Source organism: Chiloscyllium punctatum, chromosome 44 (genome assembly GCF_047496795.1).
Source record: "Chiloscyllium punctatum isolate Juve2018m chromosome 44, sChiPun1.3, whole genome shotgun sequence".
NCBI lineage: Eukaryota > Metazoa > Chordata > Chondrichthyes > Orectolobiformes > Hemiscylliidae > Chiloscyllium > Chiloscyllium punctatum.
In genome coordinates, this window is record NC_092782.1 from 12,951,157 (window position 1) to 12,975,655 (window position 24,499).

Sequence of the window (24,499 nt, forward strand, 5' to 3'; positions counted from 1 at the left end):
ACTGATACCTGGAGGTTACGGGATTGATACCTGGAGATTATGGGATTGATACCTGGAGATTATGGGATTGATACCCGAATAAGAGGGTTCTCTTATGAGGATAGGTTTGACTGCTGGTCTTGTTTTCAAGTGAGGGTGATTTGATTGAAGCGTATACATTCCTGAAATGGTTTTCACACGATCAGCCCATCAACATCAAAAGCTCTCACACTCAGCATTATCATGACTAAGGCTGGAGCTGACAGGTGGAAACCAAACATCCTGAGGACGAAGGTCCCAGCTTTTTGGTATGGGCGGGGTGGCTTCAGCTTTAGGGGGTCGACGGTGGGTGGGATGTCTGAAACAAGAGCAAGGGGAACATTCCCATGTCCTATGTCGAGTCCCTTGATTGTGCACAAACTGGCACAGACTGAGGGATTGCCACCATTCTCCCAAGTGTCTGTGTAGGTTTCCTCTGGGTACTCCAGTTTTCTCCCACAGTGGAAACGTGCAGGTTAGGTGGATTGGCCATGCTAAAGTACCCATAGTTCAGGGGTGTGCAGGTTAGGTGCATTAGTCAGGGGTAAATGTAGAGTAATAGGATAGGGGAATAGATCTGGGTGGGTTACTTTTTGGAGGGTCGGTGTGGACTTGTTGGCCCAAATGGCCCTGTTTCTACACAATAGAGATTCTAAGTGACCACCTGCCACATTGGCTTACCACTCAGCTAGGCTGACACTGTTCCCTTAACCTGGAGGGGAGATCATTACAGCCCATTAATATGCGAATAAGCCCTAAGTGGTCATTACTTAACTGTTTGAGGGCCTCAGCTGCGCTTAACCCAAATCATATTGCAGGAAAGGTGGACCTTGAGACCTGTTTACTCAGAAGTTGGGATGTCATGTTGAGGTGTGAACAGGATATCAGTGAGGCCTCTTCTGGAGTACTATGTACCATTTGGGTTGCCCTGCTACAGGAAGGATAGTATTAAGCTGGAGGGGGGTTCAGAAAAGATTTACCAGGAATGGAAGGTTTGAAGTCAGTCAGAGTCAAAACGTGTGGTGCTGGAAAAGCACAGCTGGCCAGGCTGCATCCGAGGAGTGGGAGAGTCAACATTTCAAGCATAAGCTCTTCATCAGGAATGGAGTCTTCCTGATGAAGAACTTATGCTTGAAATGTCGACTGTCCCACTCCTTGGATGCAGCCTGACTGGCTGTGCCTTTCCAGCACCACACGTTTTGACTTGGTAGGAGATTGAGGGGTGGCCATATAGAGATTTATAAAATCATGAGGGGTATAGATAAGGTGACTGGGCAGGTGTCATTTCCCTAGGGGATTTCAAGACTAGGAGGCACATTTTTAAGGTGAGAGGAGAATATTTTAAAGAAGGATATGAGGGGCAATGCTGTTGAAACAGAGAGTTGTTCATGTGTGGAATGAACTTCCAGAGGAAATGGTGGATATGGGTACAGTTGCAACTTTTAAAAGACATTTGGACACGTGCATGAATAAGAACTGTTTGGAGGGATATGGGCCAACAGGTGGGACTAGTTTAGTTTGGGATTATGGTTGACATGGACTGGTTGGACCAAAGGGTCTGACTCCGAGCTGTATGACTCTATGACTTACTTCAGGCAGAGTAGGGAAGGCAATAGGTTTCTGGGAACCTACCTGAGTAAACTGCCTTTCTGCCTCCAAGCCCTCGTCCTCCCCTGATGTTGAGATATAGGGTGATCCATTTGAATGGGAAGAATAGGAAGGGGACTTGTTTACATGTAAAGTACAAGTCAAGTTGGGTAGTGAACAATCTCAGAGTACAAATAGATTACTCACTAAAAACTGTGCCACAACTCGGCAAGTCTATAAAAAAAAAGCCAATCAAGCACTCCAATTTATTGCTAGAGGGATTGAACAGGAAAGTAGAAGTTACACTAAACCTGGATTGAATCTTATTTAGACCAGACTTATACAGAGGAACTAGGAGAAAGTGAGGACTGCAGATGCTGGAGATCAGAGCTGAAAAATGTGTTGCTGGAAAAGCGCAGCAGGTCAGGCAGCATCAAAGAAGCAGGAGACCTCTATTATCTGAACGACACGGATAGGGAGTATTTTGTTGGATAATCGAATGTTCGGATAACACAGTTTAGTCAAGCATTGGGACCTTGCAATCTTGACGGATAATCCAAAATTTGGATAATTGAATGCTGGATAATTAAGGTTCCTCTGTAGTATGGTGTATGGCTGTGGGCTCTCATTTAGTTTGTTGCTTTTTCTTTGACTATTCAAGGAGAAAGACCATCGGACACTGTGTTCACAAGATCCGGGGATGCAGCATTCATTACTCATCATGACCTGGAAATTGAGGTGCAAACGTTGTGCAAGTGACAGTGAAGGTAAAATTCCAATACATATCAACTTGCCATGGGATGCATCATTGCAGCATTTTCCAGGCTGTTCTTTTCACCTCGCCAAAGTGAAAGTAGCTGTAATTACCTTTGCTTTATAAAGGGGCTCCCAAATGTGATGTTTTCTTCCACTGTTGTATTTAGGAGCCAAGGCTTCTGAGCAGAATAAGCAACAGAGTTTCGGTTTCTGCTCGAAATTGAAGCAAACAGTTATATCATTCCAATAGAAACAGCAACTTCATTACATTTTTCAAAAAGCACAAAGCAACTAGGATAGAATGGCCCTGAATCAAAACAGCCATGACAGATTATTACTCTCATTGTTTACATTTTGCAACGTTTGGAATCACTATGTGACAGACAAAAACAAGGCCAGTCATAGCATTTATATGGTGTTGTTGCGGTTCTGTTTGCCGAGCTGGGAATTTGTCTTGCAAATGTTTCGTCCCCTGTCTAGGTGACATCCTCAGTGCTTGGGAGCCTCCTGTGAAGCGCTTCTGTGCTGTTTCCTCCGGCATTTATAGTGGCCTGTCTCTGCCGCTTCCGGTCGTCAGTTCGAGCTGTCCGCTGTAGTGGCCGGTATATTGGGTCCAGGTCGATGTGCCACTATAAATGCCGGAGGAAACAGCACAGAAGCGCTTCACAGGAGGCTCCCAAGCACTGAGGATGTCACCTAGACAGGGGACGAAACATTTGCAAGACAAATTCCCAGCTCGGCGAACAGAACCACAACAACGAGAACCCGAGCTACAAATCTTTTCCCAAACTTTGAACTTATATAGTGTTCTTTTGTCCCCCAGTTATTTTTTTTTGGTTGTTATTTCCTCCCTTTTAAGTTCCTTGTTCTAATTTGATCTGTCTTCCCTTTTCCAAATCAATCTATTTCATAGTTCTCGCTTCAGATCTCATGCCCTAGACAGACGGAGGGACATCACTTTTAATCTGGAGTGGGGAACGCAAGGTTCAGCTCATTTCTCGGCCTCTCTCTCTCTCATCATCGTCGCCTCAGTGACACAACGTGATTTACAAATGCAAAAGGCTTAATTGGCTGAGAGGAAAGTTCAGTGTCTCGCCACTTAGAAGGGGTCTGAAGTTGGAAGATGGTCGTCGTTTAAAAAGAGCAGGGATCACCATGCCATCCACCGCTGCGATGGAGCAGCAGAAACCTCAGCACCAACATGGGCATGCGTCCAAGGGAAATGGAGAAGACTGTCTCCACCATATCCCTCAGCTGCAGGGGGATGCTTTGATAAAGTGGATAAGAACCCATGGTGCCATACCACTAGATGTATTATAGGATCAAGTGGGTGATACTTTCCCAGCCTGTTTCACTAACCCTTCCTTTAATTGCTTTGGCCTCTGATCAGATTTGAATGTTCTTATTTCATGTGGGAGACTGTTGGCAGCGTAGACCACATTCTCAATGTTTCTGGATGACCTTAGTACGTGCTGAATGACTTTTCTCTCTCTGATAGAAGGTGAATTGCAGAGTTATTTGCCGAAGAGGTGCGCAAGGGAAATTGTGCTGCTTTAATCATGATCTTGCTGTCATGCCAGGCACTCAAGAGCCCAGAGGCTCAAGATGACCTTGGCAGAGTTTCCTTCCTAGCTCTGGATGCAGTTTCGACCGCAAGGAAGTGGTGTTTCTGGTCTTCCACCTCCTCCCGTCCCAGATCCCTTTGTACTGTCATGTTGTGCAGCATGCAGACCAACTACAATCCAAGACCACAATAAACACTGGCTGGCTGCTATAGGAGGGCAATATGCACTGACTGGTCAAGCCAATGGTAGCACGTCTTCAAAATGTCAATGGCCTGCCCAGTGCATGTTAGCGAGTGGCTTTGGCTATAGTTTTTCTGTGTTTGTTGGCTGAATATTAGGAGCCACCTCTTCAGGGGGCAATACTCATGCCCCAGCAGCCATGGGATGTTGGTCTAAACAGTTGGTACACCTGGGACTTTCGCAGGATGAAGGAATCCCAGATAGCTGCTCAAGAAGCGGGAGCTGTCTGCACTATGTAGTCACACGTAGACAGGCAGGAGGCTGGAAGAACACAGCAAGTCAGACGGCATCAGGAGGTGGAGAATGTGAGCACATGCAGATGCTGGAGATCAGAGTCAAAAGTGTGGTGCTGGAAAAGCACAGCCTGTCAGGCAGCATCTGATGAACAGGGGAGTGGACATCACCAGCATAAGCTCTTTATCAGGCATGTTCTGATGAAAAACCTATGCACAAAATGTCGATTCTCCTAACCGGCTGTGTTTTTCCAGCACTGCACTTTTTGACCCAGCATCAGGAGGTAGAGAAGTCAACGTTTTGGGTGTAATTAATCTTTACGAAATGTATCAGCTGCAGATTCATTAAAAGTGGAAATCTCTTCTTTTGGGAAATCTGGCTGGTCTGGCAGTGTCTTGGTGGTTATGTAGATACAGCCGATAATCCCCTGTACCCGAGGGTATCAGATGGCAGTAAATCCAAATATGGTCTGTGCTGCCAGGCCCATTATTCTGCAAATGGACGTAATCTCCCATTCTCCAGTGTAGGATAGCTGTGATCTATCTGAGGATGATGATCTACCAGTCATGTGATGTCACCCAGGTCCACAGCTGATCGCTGGACTGACCAGATCAGAATGACATTATCCTTCAGTGAAGTTATAGAACTCCCACTGGAGCCCTGAAGCCTTCTGTCATTGTTGAGCACCGTGCAAATACTCAAGACCAATTGCCTGGATACTAGATTTGACAAGTTAGAACTATGATGTAAGACTGAACTGGTTGGAGCAATTTTCTCTTTAAAGGAAGGATAAGGAGCAATCTAATCGAGGGCTTCTGAAGAAGCTTAGTGGTTTGGCACAGACTAGGACATGCCACTTGTATGGCATCCAAAACTGGTGCTCATAAATCTAAGACAATCATTAATAAATCCAACACCAATGTCAGATGAAACTTCATAGAACATAGAACAATACAGTGCAGTACAGGCCCTTTGGCCCTCGATGTTGCGCCGATCCAAGCCCACCTAACCTACACTAGCCCACTGCCCTCCATATGCCTATCCAATGCCCGTTTAAATGCCCATAAAGAGGGAGAGTCCACCACTGCTACTGGCAGGGAATTCCATGAACTCACGACTCGCCCTACCACCTAGAATCTACCCCTAACATCTGTCATATACATACCACCCCTTAATTTAAAGCTATGCCCCCTCGTATTAGCTGACTCCATACGTGGAAAAAGGTTCTCATGGTCAACCCTATCTAAACCCCTAATCATCTTGTACACCTCTATCAAGTCACCCCTAAACCTTTTTTCCTCCAATGAAAACAGCCTCAAGTGCCTCAGCCTTTCCTCATACGATCTTCCTACCATACCAGGCAACATCCTGGTAAACCTCCTCTGCACCCGTTCCAGTGCCTCCACATCCTTCCGATAGTATGGCGATCAAAACTGCACACAATACTCTAGATGCAGCCACACCAGAGTCCTATACAACTGCAACATGACCTCAGGACTCCGGAACTCAATTCCTCTACCAATAAAAGCCAGTATGCCATATGCCTTCTTCACCGCACTATTTACCTGGGTGGCAACTTTCAGAGATCTGTGTACATGGACACCAAGATCCCTCTGCTCAGCCACACTACCAAATATCTGACCGTTAGCCCAGTATCCCATCTTTGTTACTCACACCAAAGTGAATCACCTCACACCTACCCACATTGAACTCCATTTGCCACCTTTCTGCCCAGCTCTGCAGCTTATCTATATCCCGCTGTAACCTGCCACATCCTTCCTCACTGTCAACAACTCCACTGACTTTCGTATCATCCGCAAACTTGCTCACCCAACCTTCTAGCCCCTCCTCCAGGTCATTTATAAAAATGACAAACAGCAATGGTCCCAAAACAGATCCTTGCGGAACACCGCTACTAACTGTACTCCAAGATGAACCTTTATCATCAACTACTACCCTCTGTCTTCTTCCAGCCAGCCAATTCCTACTCACCCTCAATGCCATACCTCCGTATTTTTTGCAGTAGCCTACCATGGGGAATTTGCCCAGAGAGCAGTTAGAAAGTGGAACTTGCTTCTGTAGGAAGAGGTTGAGGCAAAAAGCATAAATGTATTCGAATGGAAACTAGATGAGCACGTGTGACAGCAAGGAAGACAGAAGATCTACTGGGAAGGTTAGATAATTAGGGAGGGGGTTCTTGGAGTACAAGCATCGACCTAATGGGTCCAATGGCCTGTTTTTGTGCAGACAAGTAATTCTTTGCATGATACGGGTGTCCTGGTAGGCCATTTGAGATTCATTATTCTGATTTTAGGATTCTCTCAAGCAACTACATGGATGTTTGAAACTAAACTAGATGCACCTTATGTCTTTTCTCTCTCCTTGCCTGTGTTTCTATGTTTTAAATGTACCCGAAAACGTCCTTTGTTTCTTTCCTTCCATTCATTCTTCCATCATCTCCTTCAACATTATCTCTGCAGAGGTCCAATTCAATGTATGTGCCTCCCTTTCTGTCCAATTGCTGAATGAGAAGTTACTATGATATTAGGCATGGGTAATCCTGTCCTGAAGTTTAATTCACTAGCCTTAATCTTGCAGCAGAAAGCCAAAGTACAATTATTTCTCATTATTTTAACTGTTTGCTATGGACAGTTTTAGTTTAGACAGACAGGAGGCTGGAAGAACACAGCAAGCCAGGAGGTAGGGAAATCGATGTTTCGGGTGTAACCCTTCTTCAGGATTGGGGTGGGTGTAGGGGGAGTTGCAGATAAAGGGGTTGGCGAGGGCAGGGTGGCCAAGTGGGGATAGATGAAGACAGGTAAAGGGTATGACCTGGTTGGTAAATGGGAGGAATTAATCTGGTTGGTGGAAGGGACGGAGAGGAGCTGTGAAGGGAGTCGGGGGATGGGAAGGGAGGTTACTTGAAATTGGAGAACTCAATGTTGAGTCCTCCAGGCTATAGGCTGCTCAGACAGATGATGAGGTGGGGTTTGACAGGCAGGAGACTGGAAGCTCCTGGAAGCGTACTTTAGATTACAGCATCTGCAGTTTATTTATCTCTAACCATGGACAGTTTTAGCACAAACCTCTTTGTTTTCAATCCCCAAATACAGTCCTGGGGGACTCAATGGCTTTAGAAACTGAAAAGGACAGGCTAATAAAAGTGGAGCTTATCACTTGGAGGTAGCATTCCTGCCTGCAAAACAGTAGACACAAAGATCAGACTCCACTCCAGCTAAGTCCCGGTAAGAGAGACCCAGCTCCATGCACAAGTGGTGGGCAGTGACAGACTGGTACAATGAAGCCAGTTGTACTGGTGCTGGCCCCAAGCCCAGATAAAAAGGAAAACAGCACCAAAACAGATGGGAACTCCACCATCAGCAAAGGTGGAGTCCAAGCCATGCACCATCATGACGTGGAACTATAGTAGCGTTCCTTCACGGTCACTGGGTTAAAATGCAGAATTCCCTCCCTAACAGCACAGTGGACCAGATTGACTGTGAATGATCAAGGAGGTGGCTCACCACCACCTTCCACAGGGAATTTTGGAATGGGCAGTAAATGTTGTCCTTGCCAGTAATGTTTTAAGAGGAAACATGTTCGGCACTTGACGGCTGGAGATCTCACCTGAAGTATGTGAGGATCCCACACACATGCAAATTTGAGTTTGATGCCAGAGGCAGGATTACCCAGTGTCATTGCAGTCTCTACCCAAATCCCACCCAACAACATGGGCAGAGATAAAGGGGAATGTGGCCAATGTCAATCTAAATTAAATAGCCCTCGGGCCAAGTTGGGTGGAGTATGACTATTCATTTTCATGGCAGTCACTGGTTGACTTCAATCCTTTAAAGGCATCGAAAGGTGTGAACATACCACTGCTTGTTCTGCAAAGGACTCTCTGAGCTGTTGTGTGGTTTCCCTTTTCCTGGCACTCCCTTTAAGCGGCTGCTGTAGGTCTTTCATCAGACATCCAACTTGATTGTCCATTGTCTGACGGACAGGGTGCTTGTTGATGGGAATATGATTTCCTTTGGCTACATTTTACTGAAGAACACCAGCCATTATGGATCAGATTTTACATAATTCTTTGTGGAATGAGAATGAGGGAGGGTGGGGGTGGTGGAATCATCTACACTCGGTTCAACACCCACCAACATTGTATTCCAGCTCGCTAGCTCAGATTTGACAGAATCATAAATTTGCTGAAGTCTGTCATTCTTACGTGGACCACCCCCTTCTAGCCTAGCATCCTTTCTACATCCTGAAGGATTGCTGAAACTGTCAAAGATGGACATTAACGACTGTGCCTGCCATGCACTAATTTCAGGTTAGGCTGAACATGATTACAATTAACAAGCTCCACATGCCAATACACACTCGTGACCACAGAAGTGGCCTTTTGCTGAAGATCAGGAATGGCTTTGACAGAATCAGGGCCATAGTAGCCAAATTGCCGAGAAACAAATGGTATGAAAAAAAAGGAGGAAGAAAGGAAAATGGCAGAAAATGCAATGATTAGTTACAAGTGTAAAAAGCATTACCACTGGTGTGATGGTTATCGGGATGAAGTGTCACTAGAAAAACAACACATGACACAATTAGTGAACTGGCAAAGAGTAAGATAGAGTACCTCCCAGTCACCTCGAACACAGGGTCAACCTCATGTGCACTGAAATTCATGGTAAAACCAAGTTAGCAAAAAAAAAACTTGATTGAAGCAGTAACTGACTTACTTTGCTTTTTTTTGTCACTCACATGGATACACTGCTTCTTAAAGGGCGCAAGTGAAATGGAATGAGATATAATGCATCACTGCAAAATAAAAATCCCTGGTAGTGACCTGGAACGTTTCTTAGTCTTAGGAGATGACTATCAAGGAAAGTACCAGGTCTCCCTTCCCAACCCCTTGAGCTGTTTAATAGAACATCACAAAATCAAAGCCTAGAATGGTTGCAAAGACTGATTGTGTGAACGAACAGATACCCTTTCCTCTGGCAGGGGTAGACCAGAACAAAGGGATATAACAGTAAAATAATAAAAAATACTTAAAAATTTTAAAACATTCGCTGTAGTAGAATTAAAAATAGCCAGGTTATTCCAGAGTGATATCAGGAAGTTTTTTATTGCATAACCTGCAATGGGAAGCTGAAGACTCTCCTCCAAAAGGCTGATTGAAATCAGTCAGTCATAGTCATAGAGTTATACAACATGGAAACAGACCCTTCGGTCCCACCAGTCCATGTTGACCATGTTCCCAAACTAAACTGGTCCCACCTGTCTGCATTTGCCCCTTCTCCCTCAAAACATTTCTTATTCCTGTACTTACTTGAATGTCTTGTAACTTTATCTGCATTCATAACTTCTTCTGGAGGTTCAATGCACACATGAACCGCTCTCTGTGTAAAAAAATGTTGCCCCTCATGTCTTTTTCAAATCTTCCTCCTCTCAATTTAAAAGTAGCCCCCTAGTCTTGAAATTCCCCACCCTAGGGAAAAGACACCCACTATTCATCTAATCTATACCCCTCGTGATTTTACAAACATTGCTAAGGTCACCCCTCAACCTCCTACATGCTAGCAAAAAAAAGTCCTAGTCTATCCAGCCTCTCCTCTATAACTCAAACTCTCCATTCCTGGTAAGATACTGGTAGATCTTTTCTGAACCATCTCGAGTTTAATGATATCCTTCCTATAACAGGGTGACCAGAACTGGTCCCAGTACTCAAGAAGAGGCCTTATCAACATCCTGTACAACCTCAACATGACATCCCAACTCCTATACTCAAAGGTCTGAACAATGAAGGCAGGCATGCTAAATGCCTTCTTGCACTCAATTGAAAATATCAACAATGTCTTGGTGTTGAGCAAGTATAAGGCAGAAAATGGAAGCTTGCAGTTAAAGTACAAGCCAGAAATGATTTAATCAAATGGAAGCACAGGTACGAGGGAGGGGGTGAATGGTCTCCCTCTGGCCCTGTGGTCCCTGTGGGGACAGCCTCACTATCAAGGGAATCTTGCAATTTGGGAGAGAAATTGGAAAGCACATTTTCACATAAATGGCAGTGCAAATTCAGAACACTCTACTCCAAAAGGCTACAGATACTGAGGTACATTTGGAGCTTTGAAGGCTGAGATTATTAGATTTGTACTGGGTGAGAGTGTCAAAGTATATGCAGCAAAGGCTCATGCATGAAAGATGAGCAGTAAGTACCAGGAAAGGGGCAGGCACTTGTAGGACTATGTCTTAAAAGAAGGGGACAGAAGAAACCTGGAGGGAACAATTAATTCCAAATACAGAAACAGTGCTCAGACATAAAGTTAAGAGGAAAACAACATCTGTCAAAATAAGATAGTTCAAACAATCTGGATCAACTGGTATTCAGAACACTTAAAAACATTTTTGTTGGGGCAAGTTAGTATAAAAATTAAATGGAGCTCAAAATACCTTGGTGTTGCATCGTGGTTCATCTCATTTGCAGGCTCTCTGTAGTTTATACCAAAAACAAAAATATAACCATAGTCAAGATTAGACAGCATTGGAAAATACAACGACCATGTGAACAGTCCCCACTAGTTATGGTACTTAACATTAAAAGATTGATCATTTATGGATTTAGGTCATAAATTCTGCAGCAGTTTCCTGTGCTTCAACTACATTTACAGAGTTTAAGATACACTTTCTCTCCCTCAGCTGTTGTATTCAATTGACAGAACTAAAACAGAAATAAGCAAACATCCAGATTCTGATAGCATACCATACAGCATTCAATAATGGCAACACGCATTACAATATCCTGCACTTCCACACCACTTTTTCATTGTTAACTCGACATGGTAATTCACCAATCCCCCTAACTCCATAAGAACTCATTCAATATGACTGCACAGTTACCCCTACTTGCAAGTCCTAGTATTACAGAATCCCTACAGTGCAGGTAGAGGACATTCAGCCCATCGGGTCTGCACAATCCTCTGAAAAACAACCCACCCAGACTCTCCCCCCCACCCTATCCCCACAACCCTGCATTGCCCATGTCTAAACCCAGCCTGCACATCCCTGAACACTATGGGTAATTTAGCCTGGCCAATCCACCTAATTTGCACATCTTTGATCTGTCACCTGCACATGCTATTCACTTCAAGTCTATAGTGATGTGTTTTATTGAGCTTGTGTTACCATTGGTCAAAGATAGCTCTTTTGCATTTTGACCACACCTTTAACAAAGAAATAATATTGCCATGTACTTTACAGATAAGCGAGCCGGAAAGGCACACAGAGCAAATGGAGGAGACGCGTAAGGTAGAGAGACGGAAGATTAGGAGACAGAATTCCCAAACTTGGAATTTAGGTGGTTTAGAGCACAACTGCTGACAAGTGAGTGTCGCATCAAAACGTCTTACTAACATTGAAGCGAATGGGAATCAAGGAGAAAGCAATCTGCTGGTTGAACATGCAGTCCTCACTGTCTCCTAGTCCACATACATAAGATGCTGGATGATGGTCATATTTGTTGGAGGTCCATCATCTCAACCAAAGAAATCACTGAAGATGCTCCTCAGAGTCGTATCCTATTCGCAATCATACTTGGCTCTTCATCAATGACTTTCCCTTTATTATAAGGTGGGATGTGGGGATGGTCACTAATAGTTGTACAGACTTCAGGTGCATTGACAGAATATATGGAAGCAGCTGATACCTGTATGCAGCAAGACCTGGATAACTTCCAGGCTGACAAGTGGTAAGTAACATTCATGCCAGGCAATGACCATCCCCAACCAGAAAGAAACTAACCATTGCCCCTTTATCTCCAATGATATTACCATCACTGAATACCTGCATTAGAGACTATTGTTCACCAAAAACTGACTGCATCAGCCATATAAATAGTGCTACCAGAGTCAGTCAGAGACTGGGACTTTTGAGGTGAGTAAATGACATTCTGTCTCCCCAAAACCTGTCCACTGTCTGCAATGGAAAAGAAAGAAGTGCGATGGAATACTTCCCTTCATGCCTGGATGAGTGCAGCTCTACTGATATTCAGAAAGGTTGACACCATCCAGGACAAAGCAGTCCACTTGATCAGAAACCTACCATTATATTACATATTTGCTTCCTCCACCACCAATGCACAGTGCCAGCAGTGCCAACGAGATGCACTGCCATAATTCACCAAAGCCTTCCAAGTTTTTGCCACATAGAAGGCTAGGGGCATCAAAAGTGTGGAACATTGCCACTTGTAATTCTTTTCCAAGGTACACACCTTCCTGACTTGAAACTACATCACCGTTTTTTGTTGTCACTGATTCAACATTCTGCTATTCCCTTCATATTGGGAGGACCTGCATGAGGTGGGCTGCAGCAAATCAAGAAATCAGCTCACTGTCACCTTCTCAAGAAATGTGCAACAAACGCTGGTCTTGCCAGTAATGCCCATATCCTATGAAAGAATTGATGTGTCCACCATCTACAAGTCAAATGTATTATGGAATACTCTCCACTTCCATTGAAACTTGACAGCTAGGGAATAAAGGAATGCACTCGAGAGGCACCCCATTCTTAACCTTAAATGTTCACTAGATCCACACCACCATCCAACAGTAGTAGTGTTGTGAAATATCTACAAAATACTCTGCAGCAACTCAAAGCTCCTTTAACAGCATCTTTCAAACCAATAACCTCTATCACCTCGGATAGACAAGAGTGTCAGGAATAGCACCACTTTCAAATCTCACTCCAAGCTACACCCCATCCTGACTTGGATATATATTGATAGTCCTTCACTGCTGCAGGGTCAAAATTCTGGCACTGCCTTCCTAAAAGCACTGTGGGTGCACCTACAGCATCAGTACCTTGAAACAATTCAAGGAGGAATCCCACATCCCAAGAACAAATTTAAAATTATTATGCTACGAATGAAAATGGGGATTCTGAGGAGGCAAGGATCAACGAAATGGAGAGTATACCACACAGTGAGGACCATCTGTCCACATTGTGCAACAAGGAGATAAAATGAGGTGATCTTCTTCATTGTTGCCAGCAGTTATTTTACTTACTTGCTCCAGTAAACTTTCCCAGAAACTTTCAACATTTCTCCGAGAGTAGCAAGGAGAAGTGAAGACTTTCCACATCCCACTTGACCAACAATCATTGTCAGCTGACCTGGAAAAAAATTATAATCAAGGAATCTTTCATCAATCCTGTATTGAATAATCAGTCAACAAAACCTTTTTCAGAAATTTGCTTTAGGCAAAACGAGCACCAAGACAGAAGTTGCAGAAACCTTTAAACCTTTTTAATAAGATCGAAAACAAGTCAATCGAAGAGATTGTGTAAATAAGGACTAAGTTTTGCTCAAAGTTCATAACACAGTCTTGATGTTATTAATCTATTCATATTCCCTTTCTTCTTCATGGTCATATTCTCAACTGCAAGTTTATTTATACAAAATTAAGGAGATGATTAGATTAGATTCCCTAGTGTGGAAATAGGCCCTTCAGCCCAAACATTCAACACCACCCCTCCAAAGAGTAATCCACCCAGATCCATTTCCCTCCCACTAATGCACCTAACATTATAGGCAATTTAGAATGGCCAATTCACCTGACCTGCAAATCTTTGGACTGTGGGAGTAAACCAGAGCACGCAAACCCATGGGGAGAATGTGCAAACTCCACACAGACAGTCGCCCAAGGCTGGAATTGAACCTGGGTCCCTAGCACTTTGAGGCAGCAGCACTAACCACTGACCACTGACCCACCATCCTGACTCAAACATTATCATTTCACTTACTCTTAAATAAAGGAGAGGTGCATAAAATAGAGAACAGACAACAAAGCATAAGAACTCCACTCTCTAGTATTTTGGAAAATGTGGTTTTCTTATCAAATTAAGTTTTGCATCAATTTAGATCTGAGTTCTGCCAGTGCTAACTTGTAGATATTAAACAGCAAACTTAGGTACTTCTTGAGTTGGGGATATCTTGTATCTTTCAGGATGATCTGCTAATTTCTTGTTCATCAAATATGGAAAGGTCAAATGTTCTAAATCAATACAGTAACAGCTGGCATGGTAAAACATGTCTTGGTGCTTCTCAGCACAGTTATCAAACAACATTTGGCATTAAGGAGAAACAAGAACTGATGAGCTTGGCTCGAGAGGGAGACATAAAGAACATCTCAAAGAAGGAGAGAACAACAGATAATATTGCCTTCGATTAGCCCATACACAAGGTGAATTGGGAACTCACCAAAAGTTAGATGAGGAGAACAGAGGGTGCAAGAAACAGCAAAAACTCATCAGCTTGTAATGAAATAATGCTGGGGTATAAATCCACTAAGTGGCAGGTTATTAACAAGTACTTTATAATGATGAGCTAAATGACGTACACACTTTATGCTTGAAAATCAGAAACTGACATTAATACTCATCATTATTACATTATCACTGATGATAATATTTTAATTAAACATTTGCCTATTTTGACTAAGAGCACTTTGCGTTAAACATAAAGCTTTAGTAAAAGATAGCTCGATGCACAAATCACAGAACAAGATTCCTCTCAACAAGAGAGGTCAGTATATTTTACCTGTTGGAATTCTGATGCTGATGTTGGAAAGAGTTGCCATGCCACTACCCCAAGAAAAGGACCCATCAGTAACCTGCCATTTAAAAATAAAATTCTGAAGTGAGAAAGCATTTCATTTAAATTGGAATCAGCAAGTTATTTCTGAGCATTTTATTTCCAAATGGTTAGGAAATAAATGAAATCACTTTGCCTTTCCCCATCCTTCAAATTGAATATATGATTTTATGCTTAGTGTTAAATTTCATTTGGATTTGTCTACTCAGTCCACCAATTGTCTCCTGTTACTATTCGTCATTTTGTATTGCATTTCTGACGTAATATGATCTGCATATTTTGAAATTATGCTCCGTTTACCAAGTCTAAAGCATGACTGTAATATAAATCAGAAATGATAGTGTCCCGAATAAAGACCCTTCAGCCCATCTTTAGTCTGAAAAACAACTGTCCACTATTTTCTGTCACGTAACCAATTTTGCAACTGTGCTGCCAATGTCCTATTAATTCTATGGTCTTTAATTTTGCTAGTACGTCTATTGTGTAATACTTTGTCAAACATCTTTTGAAATGCTGTATTCACCCAACAATCATACTACCTTCTTCAAGACTCAATCCAATTAGTTAAACATGCATTTCCCTTTATAAATCTGCTCACACTCTACTTTCAAAATGGCAATTATTTTCATCCAGATTGTCATCTTGGAATGTCTCCCCACCTTCATGTGAAGCCACCTGTTCTGTAGATAACAGATTTGTCCTTTCTCTCCATATTTTGGATCCTGCTATATTATTTACAATCCTGCATCAGCATGGTGGCTCAGTGGTTAGCACTGCTGCCTTCACAGTGCTAGGGGCCTGGGTTCGATTGCAGGCTTGGGCATCTGTCTTTGTGGAGCTTACACATTCTCCCTGTATCTGTGTGGGTTTCCTCCCACAGTCCAAAGATTTGTAGGTTAGGGGAAATTGGCCATGCTAAATTGCCCATGCTGCCCAGGGATGTGTAGGCATGTGTCAGGAGTAAATATAGAGTAATGAGAAATGTGTTTGGGTGGGATACTTTTCGGAGGGTTGGTGTGGACCTGTTGGGCCTAATGGCCTGTTTCTACACTGTAGGGATTCTATGGATCCACTGACACTATCCCTCATATATTCAAGTCAGAATGGAAGATTGTGACTAGAGTCCCTGCAGTTTCCACTCTTACGTGCCTCAGTAACCTGAGCTGTGCTCCATCTGACTTTTCTATTTTGAAGACAGTAAATCTTTTAGCATTTTCCTTTTACCCGTTTGCCCTATCCAATTATCCATTTTATATACACAGTTGGTAATATGTGTTTCTTCAATGTGAATTTGCTTTAATGCAGTTGAAGAATTTAGGCCGTTATTTGTATGACATGAATTCTCCTTACCTGTATTAGCTAAAATGTGGTTCCAGCCTCATTAGTTTAAATGGCGTAGCTATTGCACAATTATCTTAAAACACAAGATCGCACAAAACCAGAACTATCACATTATATCAGAACCAACTGTAATATCCAATCTCACTACTATCTCATCTTCACTGTTAGGTTGCTAGTGGTGTCTTCTTGTGGTGTCAAATGTGGTGAGTGGACGGACTGGGAAGGAGGCATGGAGTGGAGTGGGAATGTTTGTTGGACTCAGGAAATGTGCGGGTGGTCAGCGGCTTCTGAACCCAGTCAGACCACCTGTGGAAGCCCCCTGTGCTGATCAACTGCAATGTAATGCTTAACTGTAATCTGTTAATCTGATTGTAATATTTATCCTTTTAACTTTCTTTCTTATTTTCTAACTTAAGACGTGTAGCTGGATACTTTGTACCTAAGATGGTGCAGTGAGGGATGACATTGTAAAGTTTTCACTGTACCCCTGTGATACACGTTACAGTAAACCTAATTCTAATTCTAAAATGCAAATTACTTCATTTGTTGAGTCAGCCACCCCCTTTCTCATCTCCAAAAAAACTCTCCCTTTATAATCTGTGATTAGCCCCACCCCTTGTTTTTAGACTCATCTTTTATCTATTTATTTATATAAGAAAGATGTTTGAGTTTGCTGTCAAGTATTGATATTTCGCAAATTCTATTTTTACAAAAGAACATTCTCTGTACTGGTCCATCTTCCTTATTTGTATTGAATACACTATATTAAAGACAGTAATTAAATGCTTGTTTTGTGCTATTTAAAGATCAATGATGAAGTTTTCAGGGCCTGGTGTCACCAAAGCTGGTTACGGGAATGAAATGACATATTGGAAAATTACAAACAGACAAGATTGAGGAATCTGAAGTTAGTTCTGGGCTTGTGCTGTGTTAAGAGAGCTCAGTGAGGATGTAACTTCAGTCTTACAATTTATCCTGCTGCCTGGCATTACGAGAAGCAGAACAATCGGCCCCAGTTTCTTTCCAAGATATATCTGAGTAATTTTGGAGGGGGGAGGGGAGGGTGGAATTGTGTGCGCTTGTTATTTTGTTGGCATATGTTTCTTTGTGTGAATGAAATCAGGTGTCATCCTTCATTCAGTTTAAGTGCCCGCTTTGTAATTGGTGCCTACAGTGATGGCAAATATCTTGCCCAGCACAAATTGGCCATCCAGAATAAGGGTGGATAGTGCAAGCAGCAGGAACTATAAATGAAAAGTAAGAGCTTTCTCAGAGAATTAAAGCTGGGGACAAATGCTTTATTCTTGGTATAGAACAGGCCTTTTAAAATAAGAGCCAGTTAACGTCCAATGGATTTTACTTTGTTTGAATTATAATTTTATTGAAGTGATTAAAGGCAGGAAATGAATACTCTTACACAATTTGACTTCCGTGCTGGCTGTGGGAAAAGGCCAGTTCTATCTCATTTATGTGTCCTAAGTCACGTGTAAAGCACTGCTCTTTCCCTTTCATTCCCATGCGCACAGAGAGACAGGGATTAGTCGCATGAGAACCACAGCTGTACAATAGGAAACAATTACAAGTCACTGACCTTGACTGACACATCTTCTATCTCCCTGGACCGAATGTACCTCCTCAGTGGCTGCTCAAAACCTTCCAGCTGGTCCTTCAGGGGCTGTCTCCTGTTGAAGGCCTTTGTGTGCTGCATTATGAATAAAACATAGATAATTACATCAATGTAAAGCTCCTTGCGTACATTTGATTAGACTTCATCCCACCATTGCAGCTTTGACTGTAACACTGGGCTCTTTCTGTCTCTAAAACAGAGAGGATTGCTGGAGGAACTCAGCAGGTCTGGCAGCATGTGGAGAGAGAAACCGTGATAGAGTTTTGAGTCCAGTATGACTTGTTCAGAACTGAAGAACAGTTAAGTCTGTTGCTCTCTCAACAGATACTGACAGAGCAGCTGAGTTTCTCCAGCATTCTCTGTATATGTTTGAGATTTCCAGCGTCTGTGGCATTTTGCTTTTATTATGCAGACTCCGTCCTGTTCTCCAGTTACAACCAGGACAGGTTTACCCAAGCTTTGCCTTGCCTATGAAACCTGATTGATCTTGTATCCATTTGTCTGAATATTTTAGCTGCTAGTTCAACCCTTACCACACTATATCTCTTCTTTTTACCCACCTTGGAACTTTAAAAGGGACCTACCAGGCAACATTTTGTTGCATAGGATGATGCGTGTTTGGAATGAGCTGCCAGAGGAAGCTGTGGAGGCTGGTACAATGACAATATTTAAAAGGCATCTGGATGGGTTTATGAATAGGAAGGTTTTAGAGGGAAACGGGCCAAGTGCTGGCAAATGTGACTAGATTAATCAGTTCCTCCCACTTCGTGCTACCTAGTTATGCCTGCTTTTATTTCAGTCCTCTCAGATATTAACCCTTGAAACTTCACTGCAGCCCTACCACCATCCTTCACCATTCCTGCATCTTCCAATGTTCCTGGGTCAGTAGACCAACTCATCCCACACGGACTCTGGACCACCTTTAAACCAGCAGAGTTCAGACCCGAACAGGACAAACAGTACAGACTACAGATTCAAAAACAACAGCAACGGTTCTCCTTCAAGATCCTCCGCTCCACACTTGCAGCAATGCGCCGGCACCTAACCTCTCTCCAGTCAGCCCTGCCTCAGCTGAGGGCCACACTCTCTCAGAATTGCAAAGGACCCGCTCTGTACTACATCCTCAGGAGAATTCATACTCTCAACAAACAGTATTTCAATTCTGTCTCAAACATCAAAAACTGTAAGTACAACAAACTTTTATCCACCCACCTCCATAACCAGCGCTCCTCAAACATTCCAGACGATTCCTCTGGCCTCAGAACCTACTCCACCATTAGCCATGCAGCTGATGCAGCTACCACCCCCACGCTGATTGGTGATGTCACTTCTGCCCCCATCATGGCCGCTCCCACAACCACTTCCACCCCTCACAATTCCTCATGCATCACACCTGACATCACTTCTACCCTTCACATCATCGCTGATGCCACATGCTCAGTGACTTCGCACATCCCTACTGCCATGGTCACCACCACTTCCGCCCCCACCAGCGCCACTCACCTGCATTCTGCTGACAGACCCCCCACAGACCCCACTGTCACTATCCCCACCCCACAGAACACCGAGGGGAACACGACCCCTGCTCATGACTCCACCCCCATTCCCCCCACCATCACACCCACTCCAGTTACAGGTTCCGACCCCACTCCCAGCTCTACACCCACACCAGATCCCAGCTCAAAGCCCTGCCGAGTTTTCACCATCCCCCCAGACCTCCCCCTCACTGAGGACGAACGATCAGTCCTCAGCAAAGGACTAACCTTCATCCCCTCCATCCACGCATAAATGAATTTAATACACACCATGACGTCGAACAATTCTTCTGTCGCCTCCGCCTCCGAGCTTACTTTCACAATCAGGACTCCCGCCCACCTTCCGAGGACCCCTTCACACACCTCCAACACACTGCATCCACCTGGACACCCCGCGCTGGCCTATTATCTGCCCTCGACCTCTTCATTTCCAACTGCCGCTGGGACATTCACCGCCTCAACCTACCTCCCTCCCCCACTCCAACCTCTCACCCTCACAACGCGCAGCCCTCCAATCCCTCTGCTCCAATCCCAACCTCACCATCAAGCCAGCAGATAAAGGGGGCACAGTGGTAGTCTGGCGCACTGACCTCTACACCGCTGAAGCCAAACGCCAACTCGAGGACACCTCTTCCTACTGCCCCCTCGACCATGACCCCACCCCCCATCACCAAACCATCATCTCCCAGACCATACAGAACCTCATCACCTCAGGAGATCTCCCACCCACAGCTTCCAACCTCATAGTCCGGGAACCCCGCACTGCCCGGTTCTACCTCCTTCCCAAGATCCACAAGCCTGACCACCCTGGCCGACCCATTGTCTCAGCATGCTCCTGCCTCACTGAACTCATCTCTACCTACCTCGACACTGTCCTATCCCCCCTAGTCCAGGAACTCCCCAAATACGTTCGAGACACCACCCACGCCCTCCACCTCCTCCAAGACTTCCGTTTTCCTGGCCCCCAACGCCTCATCTTCACCATGGATATCCAATCCCTCTACACCATATATACCCCTCCAGATGCCCTTTAAATGTTGTAATTGTACCAGCCTCCACCACTTCCTCTGGCATCTCATTCCATACACGTAACAGCCTCTATGTGAAAATGTTGCCCCTCTGGTCCCTTTTATACGTTTCCCCTCTCACCCTAAACCTGCGCCCTCTAGTTCTGGATTCCCCCACTCCAGGGAAGAGACTTTGTCTATTTACCCTATCCACAGCCATTATGATTTTATAAACCTCTATAAATCACCCCTAAGCCTCCAACCTCGAGGGAAAACAGCCCCAGCCTATTCAGCCTCTCCCTATAGCTCAAACTCTCTAACCCTGGCAACATGCTTGTAAATCTTGTCTGAATCCTTTCAAGTTTTCATAACATCCTTCCAATAGGAAGGAGACCAGAATTGCACACAATATTCCAACAGTGGCCTAACCAATGTCCTGTACAACTATATCATGACCTTCCAATTCCTATACTCAATGCTCTGACCAATAAAATAAAGCATACTAAACACCTTCTTCACTATCCTATCTACCTGCATCTCCACTTTCAACAAAATGAACCTGCATTCCAAGGTCTCTTTGTTCAGCAACACTCCCCAGGACCTTACCAATAAGTGTATAAATCCTGCTAAGATTTGCTTTCCCAAAATGCAGTAGCTCACATTTATCTCAAAAAAACTTCATCTGCCACTCCTCGGCCATTGGCCCCTCTGATCAAGCTCCCATTGTACTCTGAGGTAACCTTCTTTACTGTCCACTACACTTCCAATTTTGGTGTCATCGGCAAACTTAATAACTACACCTCATATGTTCACATCCAAATCATTTATATAAATGACGAAAAGCAGAGGACCCAGCACCAATCCTTGTGGCACTCCACGTGTCACAGGCCTCCAGTCTGAAAAACAACCCTCCATCACCACTCTCTGTCTTCTACCTTCGAGCCAGTTCTGTATCCAAATGGCTAGGTCTCCCTGTATTCCATGAGATCTAACCTTGCTAACCAGTCTTCCATGAGGAACCATGTCGAATGCCCTATTGAAATCCATATAGATCACGTCCACCACTCTGCCCTCATCAATCCTCTTTGTTACTTCAAAAAACTCAATCAAGTTAGTGAGAAATGATTTCCTATGCACAAAGCCATGGTGACTATCCCTAATCAGTCCTTGCCTTTACAAATACATGTACATCCTGTCCCTCAGGATTCCGACAGGAGAGTCAATGTTTCAGATCGGGACTGATGAAGGGTCCTGATCTGAAAAGTCGACTCTGCTGCTCCGCTGGTGCTGCTTGACCTGCTGTGCTTTTTCCAGCTCCACACTTTATCCACTCAAATTCCCTTCCCAGTCTCTCATCATTCTTTCCCATGCAGACAGATTTTGTGAACCTCCTTGACTGATCTCCATTGGACACGTGGATGCTAGAAGCCAATTAATAAATCAACGTTCCTGACTGCAAACGCCCTCCAGAATATCCTTGTAAACAAGATCCTGACATTCATAACTTGATGGTGAAGGACTACAATGGAACCATCGCCTTGATGGAAACTTGGTTCAAGGATGGAAATCCCTCAACCCTCCTGCGAAACCCAATGGCGAAAACACTGCCATGGCAGCTATAATTTATATTTCATTTCCATCTATCTCTTTAATGTTTTGCCACCTGCTTTTCCTATTGAACATCCCACCTTGTTCACCCCTTTCATCCTGACTCTTCACACCCTCATTCACTCAGACCCACTCAAGGTCCATGCCAAATTCCTCACAATAGCATCTTCATTTCCCCTCAGACCCTGGTGAGATACCTTTCAACTCAAGTGACTTCAATCATTTAGCCTCCCCTTTTCTGGGTTGGCGCAGAAGAACTCAGAGCAGGAGTAGCTTACTCTGCCCTTTGATAAATAATATGGTAATTATTGTGCAGGACGATGACATTCAGCCCATTGAGGTCATCTGTGGAGTGATTCAATCAGTCCCCATTCTCCTCTATCTGCCCTTTGTACCACAATGTTAATTTCTTTGAATATTTATCTAATTTACTTTTGAAATCATTGTGTCCCCTCTATCAGGCAGGGGGTCACGGTTAAGGTTAGGGTTAGGGATGAGGTCAGCCAGCTGGACTTCACAGTGCTGCTAATCTGGTCCAATCAGGGAACCCTGGCTGATAAGAAAGCATAGAGCTAAAAACAATGACTGCAGATGCTGGAAACCAGATTCTGGATTAGTGGTGCTGGAAGAGCACAGCAGTTCAGGCAGCATCCAAGTAGCTTCGAAATTGACGTTTCGGGCAAAAGCCCTTCATCAGTATAAATGTCTGGGATACTGACTCCCTGAATGCCTGCCTCAGTGATTGGCAATGCTATTGTCAAAGGCTACACATTTGTAAATGAAGGGTGATCCTGAAGGAATACCGGCCCCTGAGAAATTATTTCACCAGTCGCATGTCAGGTATAAAGGCGATGAACTGAGAGCATGGATCAGTACTGAGCTACGATGTTGTGGCCATGATGCAGACTTGGAAAACACAGGAGCAGGAATGGTTGTTGGATATTCCGGGTTTTAGATGTCTCAAAAGGAATAGGGAGGGAGGTAAAAGAGGTGGAGGAGTGGCATTGCTAATCAGGTATAGTATCACAGCTGCAGAAAGGGAGGTCATCGAGTAGGGATTGTCTACTGTTTCAGTATGGGTGGAAGTCAGGGACAGGAAAGGAACAGTCACTTTTTTGGGAGTTTTCTATTGACCGGTCAATAGCAACAGAGACATGGAGGAACACATTTGGAGGCAGATTTTGGAAAGGTGCAGAAGTAGTGGGGTTGTTGTCATGGGTGACTTTATCTTCCCTAATATTGATTGGAACCTTTTTAGTGCAAATAGTGGATGGAGCAGATTTTGTCAGGTGTGTCCAAGAAGGACTCCTGACTCAATGTGTAGATAGGCTGACTGAAGGGGAGGCCATATTGGATTTGGTACTTGGCAACGAACCAAGAGCAGTGTCAGATTTCTCGGTGGGAAAGCATTTTGGTGATAGTGATCACAACTCCATAACCGTTACTATAGACATGGAGAGGGATAGGAGCAGACGGTATGGGAGAGTATTTAATTGGGAGAGGGGGAATTACAATGCTATTAGGTAGGAACTTTAGAGCGTAAATTAAGAACAGATATTCTCAGGGAAATGCACGACAGAAATGTGTAGGTTGTTTATGGAACTTGTTGGATAGGTTTGTCCCACTGAGTCCAGGAAGGGATGGTCAGGTGAAGGAATCTTGGATGACAAGAGATGTGGAACATTTAGTCAAGAGGAAGAAAGAAGTGTACTTAAGGTTGAGGAAACAAGGATCAGGCAGGGCTCCAGAGGGTTACAAAGTAGCCAAGAAGGAACTAAAGAATGGACTTAGGAGATCTGGAAGGGAGCATGAAAAAGCTTTAGCGAGTAGGCTTAATAAAAACCCCAAGGCATTCTACACTCATATCAGGAACAAGAAGATGGCCAGAGTGAGGGTAGGGCCAATCAGGGATATTGGAAGGAACTTGTGCCTGGAGTCGGAGGAGGTAAGGGAGGTCCTTAACAAATACTTTGCTTCAGTATTAATTAGTGAGAAGGACCGTGTCGTTTGTGAGGACAGCATGAAACAAACTGATATCTCAGACAGGTTGACATTAAGAAGGAGGATGTGCTGGAAATTTTGAAATTCATGAGGGTACACAAGTCCCCTGGGCCAGATGGAATATATCCAAATTTCTACAGGAAGTGAGTGCATCCTCACTCTCCACTAGAGTAGTACTGGATTATTGGAGGGTGGCAAATGTTATTCCCTTGTTCAAGAAGGGGAATAGGGATAATCCTGGAAATTACAGACCAGTCAGTCTTACGTCTGTGGTGGGGAAATTATTGGAGAGGATTCTGAGAGATAGGATTTATGGTCATTTGGAAAAGCATAGTTTG

General features: G+C 44.0%; 1 protein-coding gene across 5 annotated transcripts in view; it reads right to left on the reverse strand.

Annotated features, from left to right (window-relative positions):
* The window catches only part of LOC140466734 (ATP-binding cassette sub-family C member 9-like), a 190,225-nt gene that overhangs the window by 67,802 nt on the left and 97,924 nt on the right, over positions 1–24,499 (reverse strand). For 4 of the 5 annotated variants that reach the window (XR_011955272.1, XM_072562265.1, XM_072562269.1 and 1 more), the window contains exons 15-20: positions 17,975–18,085; positions 14,989–15,061; positions 13,457–13,562; positions 10,848–10,886; positions 9,034–9,072; positions 2,473–2,571 (exon numbers count right to left, since the gene is read on the reverse strand). Coding sequence is in view for 4 of the 5 variants with exons in the window: in XM_072562265.1 (XP_072418366.1) it covers positions 2,473–2,571; positions 9,034–9,072; positions 10,848–10,886; positions 13,457–13,562; positions 14,989–15,061; positions 17,975–18,085 (467 nt within the window). In the remaining variant the exon portion in view is untranslated. The remainder of the gene's footprint in view (positions 1–2,472; positions 2,572–9,033; positions 9,073–10,847; positions 10,887–13,456; positions 13,563–14,988; positions 15,062–17,974; positions 18,086–24,499) is intronic. The other variant, XM_072562268.1, reaches the window with a different exon arrangement.